This window comes from Rhea americana, unplaced genomic scaffold, assembly GCF_003343005.1.
Source record: "Rhea americana isolate MKP2758 unplaced genomic scaffold, rheAme1 scaffold_314, whole genome shotgun sequence".
NCBI classification, from domain to species: domain Eukaryota; kingdom Metazoa; phylum Chordata; class Aves; order Rheiformes; family Rheidae; genus Rhea; species Rhea americana.
This window is the reverse complement of record NW_028186440.1, coordinates 557,865-579,167: the sequence shown is the minus strand read 5'-3', so window position 1 is coordinate 579,167 and position 21,303 is coordinate 557,865. Positions and strand designations below refer to the sequence as shown.

The following is a 21,303-nucleotide window of genomic DNA, read 5'->3' as shown; positions in this document are numbered from 1 at the left end:
TTTGGTGCTTTTTCTTTTTGCTATTTTTTGTTTTAAACAGAAGCTTTTTAGATCTAATAAGACAGGATAAGACTGATAATAAATTGTACATCACAGGGTGTGAGCAATTGCCAAGAACACTGATAAACGAGGGCTACAGCCATCTCTGTGTCCTTACAGRATATTAGGTAAAACTAATTAACGCCTGCTACAACAAAAGAAATCAGGACAACTCAGGTTGTTAGTAATCTGAAAAACTAATCAAATGTTTTCTTTGATAAAAGAAATTTGTAAGTTCCAACTCYAAGTGCACACTAATGATTTCAGATATGTCTTTTAAATTGGTTTTAAAAATGTACATTCAAACCTTTGCAATAAATCTCTATGAGAATGCAAACATTAGATTTGTTAAGAGCTTAAGAAAAAGTGCAAAGAAAGCCAAGCCTCAATATCTTACCTCTGGGTCACGTTTTCATTAACATTTGTAACCAAGTCAGAAGAGTCCTTGGGATCTGCACTACAAATGCTATTAGCAGCCTTGATTGCCCTGTTATAGGCTTTGTCAAGCTCTTCCATAATAAACTTCAGGTCTGAAGAAAGGTGTGGTGCTGCAGTGAAGCGCCAGAACAAACATGGCAGATACAACAGGATAGCAACTAGCAGAAGGATATATGGGAAAAACTAGAAGGGAGAAAAATACTAGATTAGGTTCTACCTSTATAGAAATCTCAACCAGCTACCATCAGTCCCTATAAGCCTATTCAATTTCCTATGATTTTGTTTAAATGCTTTGCACAAAAATACATTTTTGTGGTTATCTGAGACATGCAGGGATGGTAATTTGGCTAGCCTATAATCATGCCCATCTTGAGATCGTAAGCTCACTTGACTGAAATCAAGCACCAGTTCCTAAACAATTTTAAATTAATAGTGGTGACAAAATTTCAGCTATTTTTAATGTATCTTTACTTCAGTTTATAGSCACACACATGCACATTCATTGAAAAATTTCAGAGGAAACTTAGGATGAAACCATCAGTCAGTGCAAGCGAGACATCTTCACTTACATCAGTGGTTCTACAGATATTTCACARGATGAGAATCTCCCCTAATATTAATGTGTTAACTTGTGTTTGCATTAATCAAGAGAGATTAAGTTTTGTGTATGCACTAAATAAATAATTTGATATTAGTGGACACCTTATCCAGGAGAGCTGCTTCTTATAGCATCTATCATTAAAGCAAAATCCTGTGTTATTTTTAATATTAGGAATGCATGCAAGGTATTAACATACAAAGCAAAACTGCACTCAGCAACAGGAGACCATAATATGAAGCCTCATTCAGGATGTTCACATTCTATACATAGCAGTAGCTCTGGGAGTTAGTTGTGACATGTGGTCAGACAAAGCCATGAAAAACATAAAAAAACTCCCGTAAAATAAACATAAAAACACAAAATAGCCACAGAAAGCAGACAATGCTGTTTTTAAAGGCCAGCTTTCACTTGCTCCTTATAGCTTCATAATTCCACTGCTTCTGTTCAATAGTATCAGAACCRGGCCCTGGCCAAAATTGCTATTTCAGTCTTCATGAAAAAAACCTCAGGAAAGGCTCACCTTTAAAAATGAAAGAGAAATCCTGTAGGGATGGCTAACCCAGTAACAAGTTTATTTCAAAAAGCTAGTTACRTTAACAAAGCAGGACTGACTGTAGTTACAGCATACATCCCACTAGGGGTGATTCTTCCTCATCATCAGGAAACTAGCATCCACCCTGTACTGCTATATTACAGCCACAGTCTGTCCCCGCTCTGCTGTGGGGGACTGAGCTCCCAGGCCAGAGATCTAGGGGATTCCTTCTAGTTCCTTCTGGATTAACATGCCCAGTACTGCCACTGAATTCTGACCATCTTTTCTTCTGCACCATGACACCACACTCACCTTATGCTGTCTCTGGGTTACATTCCTTCCTCTGCCTCTCCCACCAAATGGGTTATCAACAGTAACCATCTGGAGTTTCTTCTCTCCAGAGCTCCCACCTATGCCAGCAGCCAAGACAACAAACTTGAAGCACTGTTTTTCTCTTTGAACTACTGCTTCTAAACAAACTGAACAAGCTCATTCTCTTGAAATCACATCCTTAGCGGCCATCGTCTCCTAGCTCTCAGCTCCACTTACTGTGCCCTTCAGATGATCCTTCCTCCAAACCCTCAGCCTGTGGAAGCTCTGTGGAGCTTGGCCCTCACTACTTTCTCTCTTCCCTCTTTGCACAAAGAAGGAGATATCCCTAGATCATCTGCTTTTCTCCAGATCCATCAAATCTTCCATCACAGATGAAAAGCTGTGGTATGCCTTTTTTTTTYCTCTCTCTCTAATTCAACTCAAATCCAGCAGCTCAAGAATCTGCCCTTCTTATTTATCACTGTGGACAATGCCATCAGGCGTCTCAGGTCAAAGTCCTGATGCTTTAGTCAGCCCAGACCTTTAGGGTCTCATAGCCAGACTCTTTCAATCCTCTGCATTCTGTATTATCTAGAACAGAACCTCTCCTCTCTATGAACGCAGCTTAAGCTTATCTAAACTCTTCAATCTAGATTCCTGTAATATATTTCTCATGGGCCTTAGCAAATGCAAGCTTGTCAAACATTGCTGGAAAGATTATTTGACTTCACTTCAGTGCCATATACCTCTTAACACCCCCCCAGTGGTGCTGGGAGGAGAGAGACACAACATATCTAATTTAGGAAGAAGTGGCCAACACATCCTACATTGGTTTAGAATATTTGCCTCCACCACTCATTCATTTGAAATTTTACAGGTATCAAAGCCTCCTGATCTCTCTTTCTTACCCTCAAATTTGGAAACACCACCAGTAATATTTGATTAATAGCTTTTCAACGGTATTAATCACACTCAGCAAGAGAGAAAGTAGTTGATACACTGAAGTGGCTGCCCAGAGCCTCCACTGTTCTTCCACCTATCTACTCCTTTTTATCTACAAAAAGATTTGGGGTGCATGTTCTGTTGAGTTGCACAGTGGCATCAACCCTGCAGTGCTGCCCCAGGCCTCCTGCAACTCCACCTGCATCCCCTGCTTGTTGCAGACCCTTCGTGCAGAGTCAGCCTCTGCCCTCTCCCTGACCCTTTCCTACTGGCTTTTTACCCAGAAGCATCATCCTACTAGGGCAAAGGCATGTTTGCCATGCATTTACTAGGCCTGCTCTCACAAGGCTCTCGTCACTACTTGAGCTACAGCTTATGGCAGCATGAGAAAAAAAAGACGCACGTGTTTCTTGACAGTCTCAAAGCCAGAAGGAGCCACAAGTTCAAGTCTCTGTTTAGAAACGAGAGTTTGCATTTGTCAAGCCTTCCACAGCATTTGATGTTTGACTCCATCCTTCACAGATTCTAGCTTTTTTAAAAGAAAAGATACACTTGGTCTATTTGTCAGCAGTAGTCTTAGATGACTGGCAAATTGTTTCGAATCATTAAAATGTGAGGCCTTGAACTAACAGGCAGAAGTGAAAATGCAAAGTCAGGTTTCAGAGCAAAAGTCTTGAATTATCTAGGTCATCTGACTAAATTTTACAACTATGCACAAAGACTTCTCATTTTAAGAAGGGACTCTGTGGTATTCATGCAAGGAACAGCAAGTTCCCAATGTTATATTTAAGGTGGCAAATGAAATTGAATAACTGAAGAAAGGCCAGTTAAAAGCGGATTAAAACTGATATATAACAGATAAAATAAAATGCTCTTTTTATGGAACAAAATGCTCTTTTCTAAACTTCATTAGTGAAAGCACATTGAGGGCTATCAATGTCATACGGCTACTTGGGTGCCCTGATTCTTTCTTCATTTCCACCTGCAAGGAGAAGAGGACAGGGCAGGAGCCAACGAGTCCRGTACTCAAAAACAGAGCAACAGAGTTCAGCTATGTTATTTTATTATTATTATTTTATTTCTGAAAGGTGCCAGGCATAGATACTGTGTGATTTTTACTAAGCACAAAGGAGATGAAACTAGTAGCACATGCTCTAGGTACCCAGTCCAGTGTCCCTATATGTTCTCTGCTAAATACTACCAAGCTAGTGGAAGCTAAAGATGATGGAATTGGGTTCCCTCCTTGCACATCATCTGGTTTGACAGCACATGGGGTCAGGCAGCAAGCTCCCAAGGAGGCAGACCATCAGAAAGCCAAGAGAAGGGGCTCAGACAACTGCACCCGATTCTGTGCTAACTTCAGCAAATCTTTGAACTCTGTGTGCTTTAGAGGCCATGGMCAAATTCCTCTGGAAAACCAGAGGTACCTCACACCTGAGCAGAATGTATCTGACAACTCACTCTCAGGGACTGCTGAAGCCCATGTTAACTTGTGTTAACAAAGCAAAGAATTAATAGTGTTTACCCAGGTGCACTATAGGCAAACTGCATARGGATGTGGGGAGAGACCAAGACACCCTATACATTTCTAACACACAGAGTCACAGGTATTTACAGGAGAGAAAACAGAATTATCCCTAGCTGTAGAGAAGCTGGAAAGCTAAAGACCTCAGGCTGTCTTTAAGTTCTAAGATCTCCTTTCTCTTGCCCTAAAAACATCCAAGTTTCCAGAGGTTGACCTGGCCTTCTTGAAAATGTGTCACTCCTTTCAAGTTTTCAGAAACCAGCTAATTGCACAATCAAAGTGAATGCCCAGGTACAGAAGAAAGTGCTTGAGTAGTATACTTGTACATGCAGATAAGATATTGGAATCACACAATTGCCCTTTAGAGATTGTTGGCACCACACTCTGTTGAAGAAAAGAAAAATCAGACTAAACTCCAAAACACTAAGATCCAGTAAAAACACAGCAAATAAATTAAAAGGGTATTTTAAAAACTTCTTTATAAGGTGAAATATGTTTGTCATCCAAAGAAAATAGAGCTAAAACAAAAATAAGGCAGCTGCCAGGCACCTAGCAAAAGTTTCTGAAAAGGGCAGTGTAACCCAAAAGGCGTTTTCAAGAGGCAGATCTACACAAAGCTTGCTAAGATCTGCAGAAGATGAGAACAGCTTTAGTGACATTCAGAAAACAGCTGTTGCATCTTCAGTCATATTTACTCTGGGAAAACACTACTAAAATGACTGCAAGCATTCAGACTTCCACCATACTCAAGAAAGGTAAAATATTGACTTTAAGTACAATAATACAAGGTTGTTAAACTGCACTCACAAGTCTGAATTAATCTTGAGAAAATCCACTGATGTAGAATACTAAAGAAAGAAAGAAACACTGTAGGCTTTTACTCATTTGGCATGAAAATATTTCACATAGAAAAGAATATTATGATGAAATGTCACCTTCATCAGTTCCAAGTTTTTATACTCCATTGAGAAGAGCCTAAGCACAGGAATCCCTTCCTTCCTCCCCACTCTCACCACCAAAATATGCTAACAACAACAAAATGTTTCTGCATGCAAAGTTAAGTTCCCTCTGGACATAATCATATTCCTGGTAGGGTCAATGGGAGACTTTTCATTGGTTTTCTGGCAAAAATGTGAGCCATAAATGACTCATAATTCTAAAGATTGCCATGTGGCTGAGATATTACCCTGGGTCCAGATCTGAAACTGAATCTTAAACTATTTCAATACACATGCTTTTTCCTATCCCAGCTATTCCTTATTTATCTTCTGTTTTGATACAACTTGAAAAACTGTATTTCTCCAGCTTCAGTCAGTAAGAGAAATGATGTGACTAAACCAGTTACAATACTGCATACTCCAAGAATGGTTTGTAAATACATCTACATTAAAGCTTTTTTGCACTGATAGCCATTAATCCTCCTGGGTGGGGCTTTATAGGTGAAAGAGGAAGAGTCCTCAGACAACTGTAACATTGAATAAACAGTGAGTAACAAGAACCAGGTAACAACTGTGATTATATAAACAACAAAATGAAGAACCTCATTTTTTACATGCTTTTACAGATAAGCAAGTCAGAGAACAACCTACAGGTCCACAAGAAGTCACAATTTTAATACAAAAGCATGAAGATTTTGAACAAGGTAAGTTTCACTTCACACACACAGACTTCAGAACGATTCTTCATATTTCAATRCTCTGAGCAGGTCCCATCACATTTGCTCTGCACTTTCCAGAGACCTAAGCCAAGGTGGGTGGCTTTTCCTTGCTGTGCTACAATATGTAGCACAGAAAAGCGTAGAAATCTTTCTCCTGTCAGTCAGGCATACAGAAACGTGCAAATGAACCATTTTCCTTCATTTCACACTAGTACTGATTCCCTTCATCTGAGGAACTGTTCCCTCCCTTTATCTCAGCTTTGCTTCTTCCTCCTTGTCTCTCTTCAAATAATAGTAGACTAGAAAATAGAGTAATTTTAAAACCCTAAAAGTCTCATGATTACATTGCTTATTCTAGCAATCCAGGTTTGAGGGCTAGAGAGAAGTCATAAAAATATCCTATCCCCTCCTTCCCCACCTCCACCAACTTGCTTGGTTGCCATCATGCCTAGAAGCTATCAAGAGGCAGTAAGATGATGCTCTGTGTTCTGCTTTGCACTTCTGTATAATTTTCTCTGTATGCTACACATTATAAAGTCTTCTTGGTACAGTCATCTTCTCCACTAGACTGCAAGGACTGGCCACTCTCAGTGGGCAAGCAATTTATTTCTATTTCAGTGAAGAATCAAGCCAAATTTTGTCAAAACAAATTGTCAGGTGGAGTACTCATTTTTAGAGACAAGAAGCAAGCAATGAGAACAGAAGGAGCAAATACACAACTCTTCCATCTCATATCAACATTGCCTGCCTTTCTTTACAACCTATCTTTAGAAGTTAGTGTCTCAGTTCTGGCACTTCTAGTACTTCAGACAGGTACAAGTAACCTCTTGAGGGAGTTCATGTCTGAATGGAAACCCGCAGAAGAAAACAGAGACATCAGAAAAAAAATGACTCCTGACCAGGCTGAGTTTCATCAGTGGCAGACCTGAAGATGAGTCTTATCAGAGGACTTAACCACGTAAGTATTTTGACATCTTTTAGCTGACAAGGAGGAAGAAATCTTCTTAAACTAAGATTATAGGCAGTACATATCATACTCTCTTAGTATCCATCTGCAAATACAGTTTATTTCTTGAGTCACGTATTTGAGTAAACAACACATTTTGCTTTCTGTTAAGGGCCATTCAATATTAAGAGTTATTTCAGGACCACTGAAAATTTTAAATATCCYGTTTTCCAAGGAGTAACAATACCTAAAGAGCCTCTCTAGCAGTGCATAGCCCACCAGAATGTGTCATGCTACTCAGAAAATTGCAGCATGCTCCTTTCCTCTCCAAAACAAGTCTTCAAACTGATAAATTGTGTGGAGAGAGATCTCCCAAGACAGGACTGGCAGCAGGTGCCAAAGTTTTGGAGATGACCTCAAAATTAAAGTATACATGTCAGTGAATGAAAAACTAAAAATCCAAGAACAAACTCATATTCTGAAATAGGATGGAAATGGGAAGATTTCAGGTTTTCTTATAATGTGGCTTGGTTTTGATAGTCCTTCAAAGCAACTAGATACCTAGAACAAAAGCAGGACAAGTTGCTGCAAGCTGACTTACTCATCATGAGACAAAGAACTGCATGGTTCTACTTCCATCCTATCCTGCATTTAGTACTATCCTAGGATGCCAACCTTTGACAGCTCTTCTGACAGAGCACAGAGAGTATGTCACAAGGAAATCCATTCATTTCAAGGAGGAATTGGGGCCTACAACCTCATTCCCCCCTCCCCCAACACAATATAATACTTCCTTAATTGCTTTTCATGGAGCGTTCCAGCATGCTAATATAGTGAGCTGCCAAGTTAGTCAAGAGTATTAAAAAGWACCTGAGATGCTTTGCAAATAACTGCACTGCTGCCCAGAGCAAAGAAAGAAAACCTAAAGCATTTCTCAAAGAAAAGCTAGATATAACAGTCCCTGCACTCCCTTTACTTGCATCTCTGTCCCCCCCCAGAGAAAAGCCTTCTCTCATCTGAGCTAAGGAAGACTCCCTTTGCACATTAACATCACTGTGCCCCCACAAAGGCTCTGCACATTTTAAAAATCGTTACTTAGTCAAGCTCTGCAGAGCAATGAGCTTTGACATACTCTGCAGTACACTGCAGGCACCAGGCAATAACCAAAGCTCTCTTTTTCCCACTAAGGCAATCAGCCTGCAAAGTCAGCTAGCAGGTGCGGCCAGCAGCTGCTGGCCCCAGATTTGAGGAACAGCCAAGTATCTCAAAGACAGTATAGTAAGCACTGAAGGCCAGTGTTAAGAGCTGTAACACTGCTCATTCCCTGGAAACTTGTTAAGCATGAGAGCTGATGAACAAGTAGAAGGATATTTATTAATACTGGCCTCTGTATGTATGTGTATCTGTATGTATGTATGTGTGGCTTCCACTGACTGGATCAGTGGAAGGGTTGGTAGCTAAGCATGGAGTCAGGAAGTTAACACGAGGCACCCAGACTCAGTCACAGATTCTGACTCAGCTGTTCAGATATATTTCTTGCAGCCAGTCTGCGTGATATTCAAAAGGAAACATCACATACCATTAAGCTGCTACAGAGGAACTGTGGAAATAGGGGCCCTGCATCAATTCCTGAGAGCATCAATCAGCAAATTAATGTGAATTGTGTCATAAAAATACGATTACTTAAGCTATTTCTCCTGGATAGCAAATGAAGGAGTTTGTAGTTGCAATTGTCAACTATCAACATATGACTATGGAGTGAAATTTATCAAAAATAAATTAGGTAACAGTAACTCTCTCCCTCAAGAGAAAGAGGGAAAAATGTATCAGTGCACATCCAGGTCTGCAGATGTAATGAACTGCATACATGGACACTCCAAGATGTCCCACCAGCCTGCACTGGTCTCAATAGAAGGTCTGACTAAGAAGAATTGGAGCAGTAATTGAACAAAACAGAATTTAGCCTAGAAAACAAATTTGGCTTTAATATTCATGAAACAAAACACCTTTGTATCAAGGCTATGTGCAGAGCTAATTGGAGAAGGCAGCAGTAAATTCTTATTTAGCAATTTGAGTCAGCAGATGAAAATAGGAGACAGCTCTGAATAGTCCTTCAGTGTATACACAACTAGCTGCCTGGATAATGAGAGTTGAGGTATACAATGTGCTAGGAAAGCCCAGAAATACAGGTACTGCACGTCCCAGGCCTGAGCTACCTCTTCACCAGGTCCTCCACTGCTCTGAGTTGCCATTGGAGTTATTTGCTGGGGCAAAGCTGCAGCTTGGATCTGGGAGTATCATGGCTCCCAGCCATGATGTAACAAAATAATAAGGCGGCTGGGGGAAGGTGGCACAGAGCACCCCAAATCTGCCAGGCTCCAACAGCATTTGCTACCTCAGTATCAGCATGGCCCGAGCAGAGCTCATTGCTTCTCAAGTGGAGTGAGCTCCCCGCAATGGCATGTCGTCCAGCCAGAGCTTGCAGCTGCTGTCAAACCTCAGCTAAACGTTCTGAGCCATCCCAAGTATCTTAGTACCCAGCACACTTTTTACCTATAAAACAGGCTCCTTACTGCACATTCACTCTGATGCTGCTTTTATCTACAGCAGAGAAAGCCAACTCATAGTTTGCCAGGAAACAGTCTGAGGAAGCTCAGAAGAGCACAATGAAAACGGGTGAAATGTGTTGCTACCCAACATGTAGTGCATCTGTCCCCAAACCCCCATCACTGCAGCATCAGTGTACACATCTGACACGAGTCAAGTTCTCCCCAGGCACAACAGGCTAAGTATAATGTAATAAAAATACTAAATGCTCTTACTGTCTTATTGCTATCTTACGTTCTTACTGTCTTAAGTAAGATTTTGATACAGGCATTAAGCCAGAYGCTGTGGCTTTTGTTTTATTTCATGATTTTAAAATAGCTCCTGAGTAAAGTCAGGTCAGACACCCAGCGCCAGGGCAGCACATTAACATTACACTTGTGTCAGATAACTGAAGATATTTGTTATTATACCAAGACAGATGCTTTATTTAAAAGCAGAAAATATCTCTTCCCATCTCGCCTTGTTTGGAAGCAAGAGAAAGAAAACATCTTCTCTAAAAATAAAGTCAATTCACAGCCAGACATTACAGCAGAGGAGGAATGAGAAAGGTAAGGCAAGCACAGACTTCTATATTCAGCCAATTTTTCCAAGAAGGAGACCTGTACATACTTTATGAAGCCACAGGGGAACATTTTCTAAGTTGTTCTGGGATGGTTGCTTTTGCTGCACAGCTGCCCAGCAATAGGAGTCCACGTAAGCAGCTTGTCGCCAGGAGAAGGAGCTGGGTGCGAAACAGCTTATCTGAGCACCTGAAAAACAAAGCAAAAGTTATCATATGTTTGGAAGATTTTAAAAAGGGAAATCAAGTTTAGAAAGAAAAGCTTACACTTGGGATTTAGTGTTAACTGAAGCTATTACCTTAGGCAATAAAATAAAACAAGGCAGTTCTGCACAGCATAGAGTCACTCCATTCCCGCAAAACTGCATCCAAGGGGTTATGTTCCCACRTGGATTCTCTGACATCTGGTGAGGGTTAAGCCAATATTGTACCTTTCTCCAAAGAAGCGATATTAGAAGCATCTGTCTTTTATGCCTTAAGTATTTTGGGAACAYAACCTCCAAGATCCAACTCTCTCCCTTGCATTTGACTCAGGCTGCCCAAAGGGGAACAAACAGATATAAAGCGTGATCATGTATGGCCAGTTTCCTGAGGAAACGGTTACTATGATACTCAACAGCTGTATTTCCCACATGCATAAGCTACAGCTTATGCATTTAGCAAAATAAGACTGCAAACACCATTCCTACCAYCCAGCAATGCTTGCAGTAACACAAGGACAAACTTATCCCAAGGTGCTGCCACTTGTTCTGCTGCTGAGACCATGCACAAGTTACAAGTTACATAGGTGAAAACAGGGATTTCCTTTTGGCAGAGCAATACCAGCCTCTAGGCACTCCTGAAGGACCCTGGACCTCTCTTCACCAGTGCAGTGATGTGCTGTGCCTAGGGCTTAGCCATACCCCAGCCCTCTCCAGTTACTTCCTGCACCTCTCCAGCTGTTCCAGAACTTCAAATTAAGACCAAGGCACAGAGGACAGAAGAGCAGCTATTTAGCCAGCTTCAGGTCAAATCCTGATCTAACCAGCTACAGTCACCAGTTAAGTCTTCCCACAGTGTATCTCAGTGATGAAGGGTGGTATTATTAGATGACGTGGATATTAGTGGCTTAGGTGAGAGCTAATAAAACAGGACCAAGGTTTCGTTTCCTTTGTTGAAGCTTTGATATTGAAGGCAAAAAGTTTCTAGTAGGCTTCCCTAGGTCCTGAAACAAGATAGCTGCTTCATCAAACAACAGTTCAAAGTGGAGATGGCTCTTCAAGCACAACCTCCTATACCTATATACCTATACCTCAACTCAGAAAGTGCTCTGCACCCCTGCTGGAAAGACCATATTTGCAAGGAGCGTGCTGGAGGGAAGAACAGTTAATTGCACAGTAACTAAGATTCACTAAGAGCAGGTCTATAATTTGTCAGCATTATTTAATTATGTTCAGATAATTTACTTATGCCTTTTTAAAAAAGCTTTGAAAATACAGACATCAAAAAAGCTAGAGGGTTGATTATTTGCTATATTTTTCCTCAGGAAAAAAAATCATCAGCAAAGTTAACACTAGATGATGCGTGCTTTACCGTAATAAATATTTCATATAAAAWTGCTTTGTTTTTTTGTGCCTATTTTCTGGTTTAGCTCTTAAGACAATGAGAACTTACTTTATAAGAGGGGCTAACTGCCTTAACACTGTAATTTTGGTTGCCATTTTACAATGCAGCATAGTCAAGGAGCATTATGAATATAAAGCCTTCCCTTATGAGCCACTATTACAATTATTTCCAAAGCTGCAGTGTCATAATGACATGGTTTGATTTGTCACAAGCCTCCCCTATGGCAAACAAGTTGCTATTTATCAGAAGAGAGCTCATGTGATTTAACAAAGTTGGCACAGCACCAGCAGTTTTCACTCTCTCCAAGAGAGAAGCTCCAAGAGTTTCTACTTTCCAGAGAATTTCCATCTGTGGAAGAAATCTATGGAAGCTCAAGAAAGACACTGCAGAAAGTAAGCAGCCAGTCTGAGCCTCCCTGCTGGATAGGGCCCGTTTAGGCTCTGCTCTCATTATTTAACAAAACTCCTGTTACTGACGCTAGACCRTATGCGGAGCAGTAAATAAATGACCCTTTCAGAGGGCAAAGCAAGAGGAGCGTTCAGAACCGYGCTTTGTCCTAGTCACGTCTGCACCATCTGTAAAGGAAGTGTATTCAGAGCGCTCACTCCATGCGTGGGAAACCACTGAAAGCGATCAAGTGTTTAAATTAGTAATGAAAAAGCCAGACAACCTCCCTCTCCAAAGAGTTACAAGCACAACTTCATACCAGACTAATTGTAGCAATCCCGGTGGTGCAACAGAGCAATGAGCCTGCTCCTCATTTTCAGAAAGTTTCAGCAGGGACTTCAGGAACCTTTGGGAATTTGACTTGGGAGCCAAGCAGAGAGAGACAGACATCATTGGAAGCTGGGGACCCTCTGGATCTTACATTGCTTTTAAATTAATTTATTGCAGTACTGGCTGTAAGTACTTGCTAATGCAAATCACCACTTTGCACTAACAGTGGTATTCTAGGACTTAAATGGAGAGGATGTTTCTGTGCAAAATCTAGAGAATACAGTTAAATGCAAYTGAAAATGTTCAAAATTTTCTATCTTTTTTTCTTCTCCACCTTCTGAAGGAGTAATATCAATAAACCCATATGAGAATTTAGTCTATTTTTGAACATTCTGAATAATGTGAGAAAAAAAGAAGAAAAGTTGTAATCTTTGCTGAAGTAGAACTTAGGCAAAAGACCAAATTGCTGTCATTGAATCACTATGTATATAGATACATATGTAAATATATATGTGCACACATACACACACACATGCAGAGCTAGTTTATGGAAGGTTAATAGTCCTCTGCTATCAAAGAAATGGCCTTCCTGATTTCGTGACATGAAGCCGTTCCCAGTTCTTCACTCCCACAAGTAACAGAAAGGCAAAAGAATCCCAGCAGCCAAGCCCAGAACGATGRCAGGGAGATAAAAGACACAGCAAGAGGGATGAGTGACAGTAAATGATTGCACTCATTAAGTGGTTGCTTTGGCTGATTTTACAATTACRCTTGGCAACATATATATTTTTTTTWAAATCATCTTCTAGTACTAACTTTCTCAGTGCCTGTGATAGGAGAGTCCTTTCCTACTGCACTCGGTTACTCTGCAGGTCCTCTGCAGCACTTTAAAAACTAGCATGAGCCTGCCTGATGGTTTGATCGTTAGGTGTCTGAGAAAAGATGTCTCAGTCACCACTGGGATTTCTTAAGAGTTAGAAGTGAACGCTGGCTTCTCTTTCACAAATGGAGGTGGAAATTTTGCTATGGATGCTCAAAGAGCAGGGTCTGAGTCACTCCCAAGGTTCCCACCCCACTGCACTTGTAGATGCTTTCTGAAAAGGAAACTTTCTTCCCTCCTGGAATCCCAAGAAAAAGCTCCCGTCTGAAGGAGACGGTCCCAGGATGGTCTCAGCCTGCTTTGCCGGTGTGGAAGGAGGGAAGGGAAGAGGCCCAGCCTCCCCCAGTGCCGCTCAGTCTGTGCTGGYGCTGGCAGGAGCCCCTGCGCTATTCCTCAACAGAGGGTTGAAGCCCAGCATGCAGGGCAGGTTTCTTCTCCAGAGGCTCAACACCTCTCTCGATGCTTAGGCACCTAATCAAAGCAATGCAACTAACACAGACTATCCCAAGGACTGATGTTAATCACAAGCTGAACTACTACTGAACCGGGATCTGGAGGTCTGTATTTGACAGCATTAAACCTTCAGTAAATAATTATTTGCTTTCTAATACACTGCAATTACTGGGGAAGGAAAAAAAAATATTTGCATAGGCTCGGATGAAAATCCAGCCATTAATTACTTCTATAATTTTACACTAGGCAAAATGAACTAGCCACAATACCCAAATAATTGATTTTATCTAGCAAGAATTATCTACTTTATCAGCCACTAAAGAAAAACCCACGAACAAGAAAATCAAGCCACATATACACAATGAACAGACTGCCATGCACCGTGCAAGGCACATGCCCCACACCAACACTAAAACCTATGAAAACATGTGAAAAAGATGTCCTGATGCATGCCARTAAAGAATCGACGCTGTGCCTGTGTGTACACATGTGCACTGAGAACGGACCAGAAGAAATGATTTTATTACATTTATAGATGCTTCTTATGGACCAAAATAGTGTGTTGGRTAAAACAGAATAGATATTAAATGTAAAAAGGGAAGTATGGAGAAAAACAAATGGGTGCACAAGCAAAAAGAATCTATTCATTGAGGTTTACTTTGGCAATGGAGTAGCAGCAGAATGTAAAGTAAATGCAATATTTAAGGAGAGTTGGTTAGAGGAGCTACCCAGTGTTTTTCATTAGGAGTTAGGTCAGTTATTTCTTAGAGATGTCTCAAAGTTATGCAGTGGGAGAACAGCTAGGTATTCATCAAGCACATATATCAAATGAGAGACTTTTCTGAATCATGAGGAAAAACAAAAAAGTGTGTGGGGGGGAGGACTCGTACTTCTCTGTGACTTAAATTCCCATCAAGGAGATTAAAACAAAAAAAGTCTCCTTACCAACAGCTGCAAATGTTCACCCAAAGACAATTTATCCTTTGACATTTAAGTAAATGTTTTTAAAAGTTTGTCCTAGCTGCTTGGACAGGCCTGTTCTGATGACTGTAACTTCTGCTATTCACTGAACACTCTTCACATGCCAAAGAGCAGCGCAGCTCCTGCACCTGCTCTCTGAACTGAAACATCACCCTAACGCTTTCATCAGAAAAGTCAACACTTACATGCTCTTGTAATGATTTTAATAGCCATAGTAAGAAAATCTAAAGGTTTTCCTCCAGTTACCCTATGATAAATCATGGGGTAACTGGCCAGTTTTGCAGTAGATGAATGGTGCATTTCATTCCAGAGCTTTGATTTTACAGTTTATAGAGGAGGAAAAAAGTAAAAGGAAGGGGGGAAAAAAATAAAACATCAGTAAATAGTTGAAACATCCACAGTGACATTAGCTTGTTCTGAAGTGTTTCTCTGGACTGGTGCTTTTGAACCCCAGGCGCACAGCCTGCTTCTAAAGAGGMCTGTAAGGAGGATTAAGGGGAGGGGGGAGCAAAGCCTGTACCTGGGAGCACAAGGTTGCTATTCAGCGGTCCGCACCTCCAGAGGAAGATGCTTCGGAGCACGCCGTTTGAAAGAGACTGAAAACCACGGCTCTGGCCAGGTGCTGCTCACACGCCTCTTGGCACAGGCCTGTCATTGATGCTCCAGTTTCTAGATCATCCTCTAGAACCAAATGCAAGACGGGCAGATCTCCACCATTAGCACACCGACTGCTTCAGCAGCTCTTAGAAACACTTTTCAAGCTGTCAGCCAGCAGCTACAATAGTCTTTGGCTTAACTGTATCCAATTTAATTTTAGCCACAACTTTACGGAAATCACAAGATAGGATTTCTCAAAAGCCTCCCCAGCGACTTGTGAACGTGAAGACAGATGAACATCATGGGGGAGGGCCGGTGAGGGAGCAGCAACAGAGGAAAGAAGCCTAATCCAAAAGTTAAGACTATTCCTTGGTGTATTTGCTACAATATAGTCCCATATTTGATTTTTCCTTTCTATAGATTTGAATGGCTGCTCTATAGATTTAATCTGGCTACTGTGGGTTGGTCTGTGGCCAGGCACTTCCTAATCAGCCCTCCTGCCACCACTGACAAGCAAATGCACATTCATGAGGATGATGCCCAAGGTTCTCCAGTTTCTGTCGTGTGAGTGATGCACTTCACTCCTAAGAGTGGATATTTTTCCTAGAAATAATTTGAAAATAATCCTCCACCAAGATTAAGCAGCTGGTTTCAGTTTCTCTCTGCCTCACCCCCTCTATCTGCTCAGGGCTTCAGTTGTTTTCCTGGAAGAAGGTCAGGCAGGACTGTCTGCTTTCCCTTCTCCGACTGTGCAGCTCAGCCCGCCTGTTGCGCTCGGCTTGCTTGTAYGCAGGGAGGACTGTCACAGCCGCTTTCTGCAACAGGCGGGGCCAGCGCTGAGCAAACGCCAAGGTCAGTCACTGGTCTAACGCTCGAGACAAGAAAGCCGAAGTATGGCATCCCCAGCAGCGCCTCTCCTCCTCGCCAGCCACGCACCAGCCAGCAGCAACAGACGCGCTAGACATCACCTCCTGCTGCTCCAGTTCAGCCACGCTCCGACCAGAGCTTTGCTGGAGCCATTCAGCTCTTTGGAGTCCTCTGCTCTTTTATACACAGAGACACCCCTGGCAGAGAACATCAGCTCTGGCAGGGGTTTGGAGACTTCTTCCTCCCCTTCTACGTACAGTTAACACAAAGCCCTAGGGTCAGACACCAAGCACAATTTCAACCATCCATCTCCCGGCAGAGGAGCTTCTGCTTTCGCAGTATCTGTGGAGATCCTCGGCGGGGAGCCACCTCTCTGACTGCAGGGGCAAAGTTACAGACTGTGAAACAACATTTCAACGCAATACAACTAAAAATGAATATCCTATATCCTGCTACTGTAACAGACAGTGCTGCCATAATAAATGTCTGTGCTTTCAGACAACTTGTTTACATTAAGAAAGCATGTCATATAATATACACAAATGGTTTAAAAACTGAAATATCAAYCAAATCCCAGAGCTACTCTTATTAAAAACATAATGACAGAACAATGACACAGAAAAACTCGCGTCAATAAGGCTAAGTGTGCCCACATCTTTATTTTACGTTTTTTTTTTCTCTATAGGAGAAATGGGTGATTTAGCCATATTTATGTTACTGTTATTGTTTATATTACTGTTACTGTAGTACCTGACCACCTGAAGTATATTTACCCAAAGAACTCTCAAATAATATAAGAAAATAACATATAGAATGTAAGGAAATATCAGAAAATATCATATYAGAAAAAAATTGAAATCCTGGCAAATCTGCAGCTGATCATGGTTTTCTAAAATATAGCATATTAAACGTATGCTGCATCTCCTCCTCTGGCAGACACTGCAAGCCTGCTGACCCCAGGGAGTTTCCACAGCACTCACCATGGCAGCATCTAAGTGCAGAAGAAGCATCTCTGGCAAAAAAAAAAAAACACAATATCAGTGATATGCAATTTGAATCTCATTTGTTATCTGAAATTTATATCAAAACCAAAAGTTACTTGAAGGCTTCAGGAAACCTCCTAAGCCTTAGTAAACACGTTAATATCTAATTGTTTTGCACAATTAACAGCAACCACCTGTAGAATAAAAATTGCCATTATCTAACACTATGCTACAACAAAATACCAAAACAGAACAGAAAGTGAAGCTAACAGCAGTATCCAGCTATGACTGCCAAGATAATGTAGGTGGGAAAAATGCAATTATCCCAACAGAAATAGGATCTAAGCACTCATTTTTGGAAAGCGTGTGCAATTTCTGTACCCAGAGGCAGGGATATTTTCACGTTGTGACTCACATATTGCTTTCGCAACTACTTCAGAGCTAAAACAGACCTTTCCATTTTCTCTGAGTTAGCAGTTCCGAACTTTTTCAAAGTACAACTACGTAAGGAAGTGTCTGAAACAAATACCACTACTGCTTACAGAATTATGCTCATCCAGCCACGAAACCCCTCACCAACCCCCCAAAAGCCTTMATGAAAATAGCTTTACTAAGTCATTTAAGCAGCCTGTCTGCTAAGCAATAAATACGGCGTGGGAAAAGGAGATAGCTGTCCAATGGCAACACSGTTGGTATACTATCACTTTCTATACAGAAACCACGTGGTGTAGTTTCACCTCACACTGGGGCTTTGCATCACATAGGTGTTCYTCTATTTTTCAAACAGAAGAGCTCAATTTTAAATGTCAGCTTTTTTCTTACAGGCTGTCAGAATAACACAAATATAGCAAAATATTATAGCAAAAACACAGAATAGCAAAAAGTAACACATGGCATATTCCTGTAGTGCAAGATTTAGTGCCTGTTTTAATTGTTGCTTTAAGGATATATTGTAACTATTCTATTCAATTAGAATTATTTTAATACTGAAGGACATAATGTATACTGTACACTGAGGACCAACYGTCTGATTAGTGAAGATGAGAATTTTTAAACTGATTTAAGAAAAATAAGCATTTAAGATACCCTTCACCAACCTCTGTAATGTAACCGTAAGTTGGAGCTTCACATGAGGAAGAAAAATGAGAAAAAAATCTCCAGAGTTGCACAAAAGAAGAGGACTCATATGCAGCCTCTATTTCAAACCAAGGTGGATCCTGGCATCCTGACCAGAGGGCAAGCAGAGGAAGAACAACTGCTAAGTCCATACTCTAAATAGAAAACCTTTATTTTACAGCCCCGTAAAATAAAAGCCCTCTTTTRCATTGTTTCAAGAGGAAGAAACATGAACAGATCAGTAGTAGATCTAAAACTAAAAGCAGCATGCTGTATCACAGAAATAATTCTTCAAGTCTCTGCCCAAACAAACCTTCCACAGGACTCAGATCTGGTTGTGACAATCCTGTCCTGGTCCTGGTTATCCTCGATTCCTCTGCTGGATTATTGCAAGTAAGAATACTCTGTTTACACCTACCAAAACAGGTGTGTAGCTAGATGTAAACAGAGCACTCTAGAGGAATTTTACCTGTTAAGCAGTCTGATATCTGATTAATGCTATTCACAATGYTTTTGCACAGATTCACCACCAGTTCACAGTACAACCCATTTCTAGCCTCCTGAGAGCTGCTTTACTCAGAACTATAAAACATATAGCTGGAGTATAGAACATATATCTTTGGTATATATGTATATATATATACACCGAATGCCAGTAAACAGGTACATGCAGTAAAACCAACTATTTCTGAAAGCGCCAGAAGTCCTATGATTCACTTCTGTCTCAAAAGTGGACAACAAAAGTGCTTATTCACCTACAAAATCTTAATTTRGATAGTGCCATTTAAATTCAGAACAATTCTTACATGCAACATATTTTTATAAAGAMGACTCTGAACAATAAATCCAAGTCACTTCAGTCACTTCTCAGACGCTGAAAGGATTGACCATTACGCTGTTGCACAAGTACTCATGTAACTTGGGGATGGGGAAAAAGTACAGTAAAATAATCAGTGAAAAAAGATAATTTGGCCTTTCTCATGTAAAATATACCTTGAGTTACACATCCTTTCAACAGAAATTGAACCGAACAGTTTCAGAAACGCTGACCCTTAACACCACAATCAAGAAGCTTTTCAATGATCACTGCTGTGGCAATGCTTCCCGGCAGACCAGGTCTTACGAGACACAGCAGCAGCAGCACAGCTGACGAGGATCCTGCTGCCCGCAGCAGAACTGGGTAAGACTTCTCAGAGCACCCCCATTGCTCCCACTGCCTCAAGGCCGCAGTTTGGCGTTCGCAGAGGCAAAAGCACCACTTACACGCAGCATTACCCTGCGAGGTCGTAAAGCAGCTCAAATCTGAGGAGCAGGAGACCAGCATCAACATACAACCGAGACATCCTCAGTCCTGAAAGCCCTTCTCCCAGGCACCTACCCCTGACAGCTCCTAAATTACAAATAAACCTTGTTGCAAAGAACTCCAAGTGTTGGRAAGTGCGACACTGCACATGGACAGTCCTCAAGGCACAGCTCAGCATGGTGCTTATGTTTAAGGCTGACCAACGTTGAGACACAGACTGGTGTGGCTGTCACCTTCTTTAAACCACACCTGAAGGAGAAGGCAGGCAACAATGCCTACAGACAYAGCAACTGAGCTGTGGGCGGCCTTGCACCAGAGGTGTTAGAGTGACACCAAAGAAGTCAAATTACCTCTACCATTTGGATATTCTCCAAGGAAGAGATGGGAATGGRGAAAGAGAAGAAAAGTACAACCCAGGAAGCCTGACACCTGGATAAAACATTATGAGGAGGCACTGTCTGCTCCAGGAAAGCCACGCTCCCTCCTGCACGCTGCCCATAGCCCAAACGAACCTGCTGCTGTAGTCCCAGCGACACAGGGACAGGGGGTGCTTTGGAGAGGGTGGTGGAAACCRCTCCTCACGCACTCACACTGCAGCCTCTGCCTGAGGCCCAGGGCACCCTGCAGGCACGTGGGTGCTGAGCCCTAGCCCCGGAGGACTTCAGCTACGGAGTCTTCCTTCGAAGGGCAGGAGGCTCCCACCTGGGAGGGCTGAAACGCCAGGCAGAGCTAATCCTCCCCACCAGGTTAGGAGAGGCAGCAGGTGAGCATCCAAAGCCACGTCCAAATGTCCCCTGCACAGGTCACCTCAACAGCTGCCAAGTGCAGGGACGTCTGCTTCGGGGGACACCACAAAAACCCAAGACCTGGGTCGGGGGTCAAGGAACCCCTTCCGCACCACCACGGCCCCACGGGCCACCCAGGGCCCGGCCAGGCGCCGGGGCTGCCCGGGGGGCGGAGGGGACACCCGCAAACCGCACGAACCGCCGCGGCCCCAGGGGCACCGCGGAGGACCCCAGCGGCCTGGGGACAGCCCGGCCCGGCCTGGGCCCCGCCACACCGCCCTCCTCCTCCTCCTCCTCCTTCTCCTTCTCCTCTTCCTCCTCCTCCTCCTCCCCCGCGCCGGGCCCCGCCGACCCCGCCGGCGCCCGCGGCCCGGCGGGAGGTGCCGGTTACCGATGGAGATCTCCTGGGCGAAGGCCAGGGAGATGAGGAGCAGCGGCAGCCCCACGGCRATGCAGGTGACGATCTTGTCCAGCGCCAGCTCCAGCCGCAGCCCCTTGTAGCGCGTCTCCGGCGGCTCCTTCAGCAGGAAGTCGGAGAAGACGTACTCGGTGGCGATGTGCGCGATGGCCATCGCGGGCTCGGCTCGGCACGGCACGGCTCGGCAGCGCCGCCGCCGCTCGCCCGGCCCCGCCCGGCTCGGCTCGGCCCGGCACGGCCCCGCCCCGCCCCGCCTCCCGGCCCCGCCCGGCGGCGGCGGCGGGGGAAGCGGGGTGTCCGCGGGGTGTCCGCGGGGTGTCCGCGCCGCGCCGCGCCGGGGGCTCCGCGGGCCCTGGGCGGCCGGAGCTGGCCCGTCTCCCTCCCCGGCGTCAGCCCCGACCTGGGGCTCGGCCCGGCGCAGCCCCTGCTCCCGCAGGGGT

At 43.0% G+C, this 21,303-nt stretch overlaps 1 protein-coding gene across 1 annotated transcript in view; it reads right to left on the bottom strand.

Annotated features, from left to right (window-relative positions):
• Positions 1-21,062, bottom strand: part of PANX1 (pannexin 1) — a 27,641-nt gene extending 6,579 nt beyond the window's left edge. Inside the window, exons 1-3 of the mRNA XM_085310257.1 lie at positions 20,837-21,062; positions 10,209-10,348; positions 437-660 (exon numbers count right to left, since the gene is read on the bottom strand). Coding sequence (XP_085166383.1) covers positions 437-660; positions 10,209-10,348; positions 20,837-21,017 — 545 coding nt within the window. The 5' untranslated portion in view covers positions 21,018-21,062. The remainder of the gene's footprint in view (positions 1-436; positions 661-10,208; positions 10,349-20,836) is intronic.
• Between the last annotated feature and the right edge of the window lie 241 nt (positions 21,063-21,303).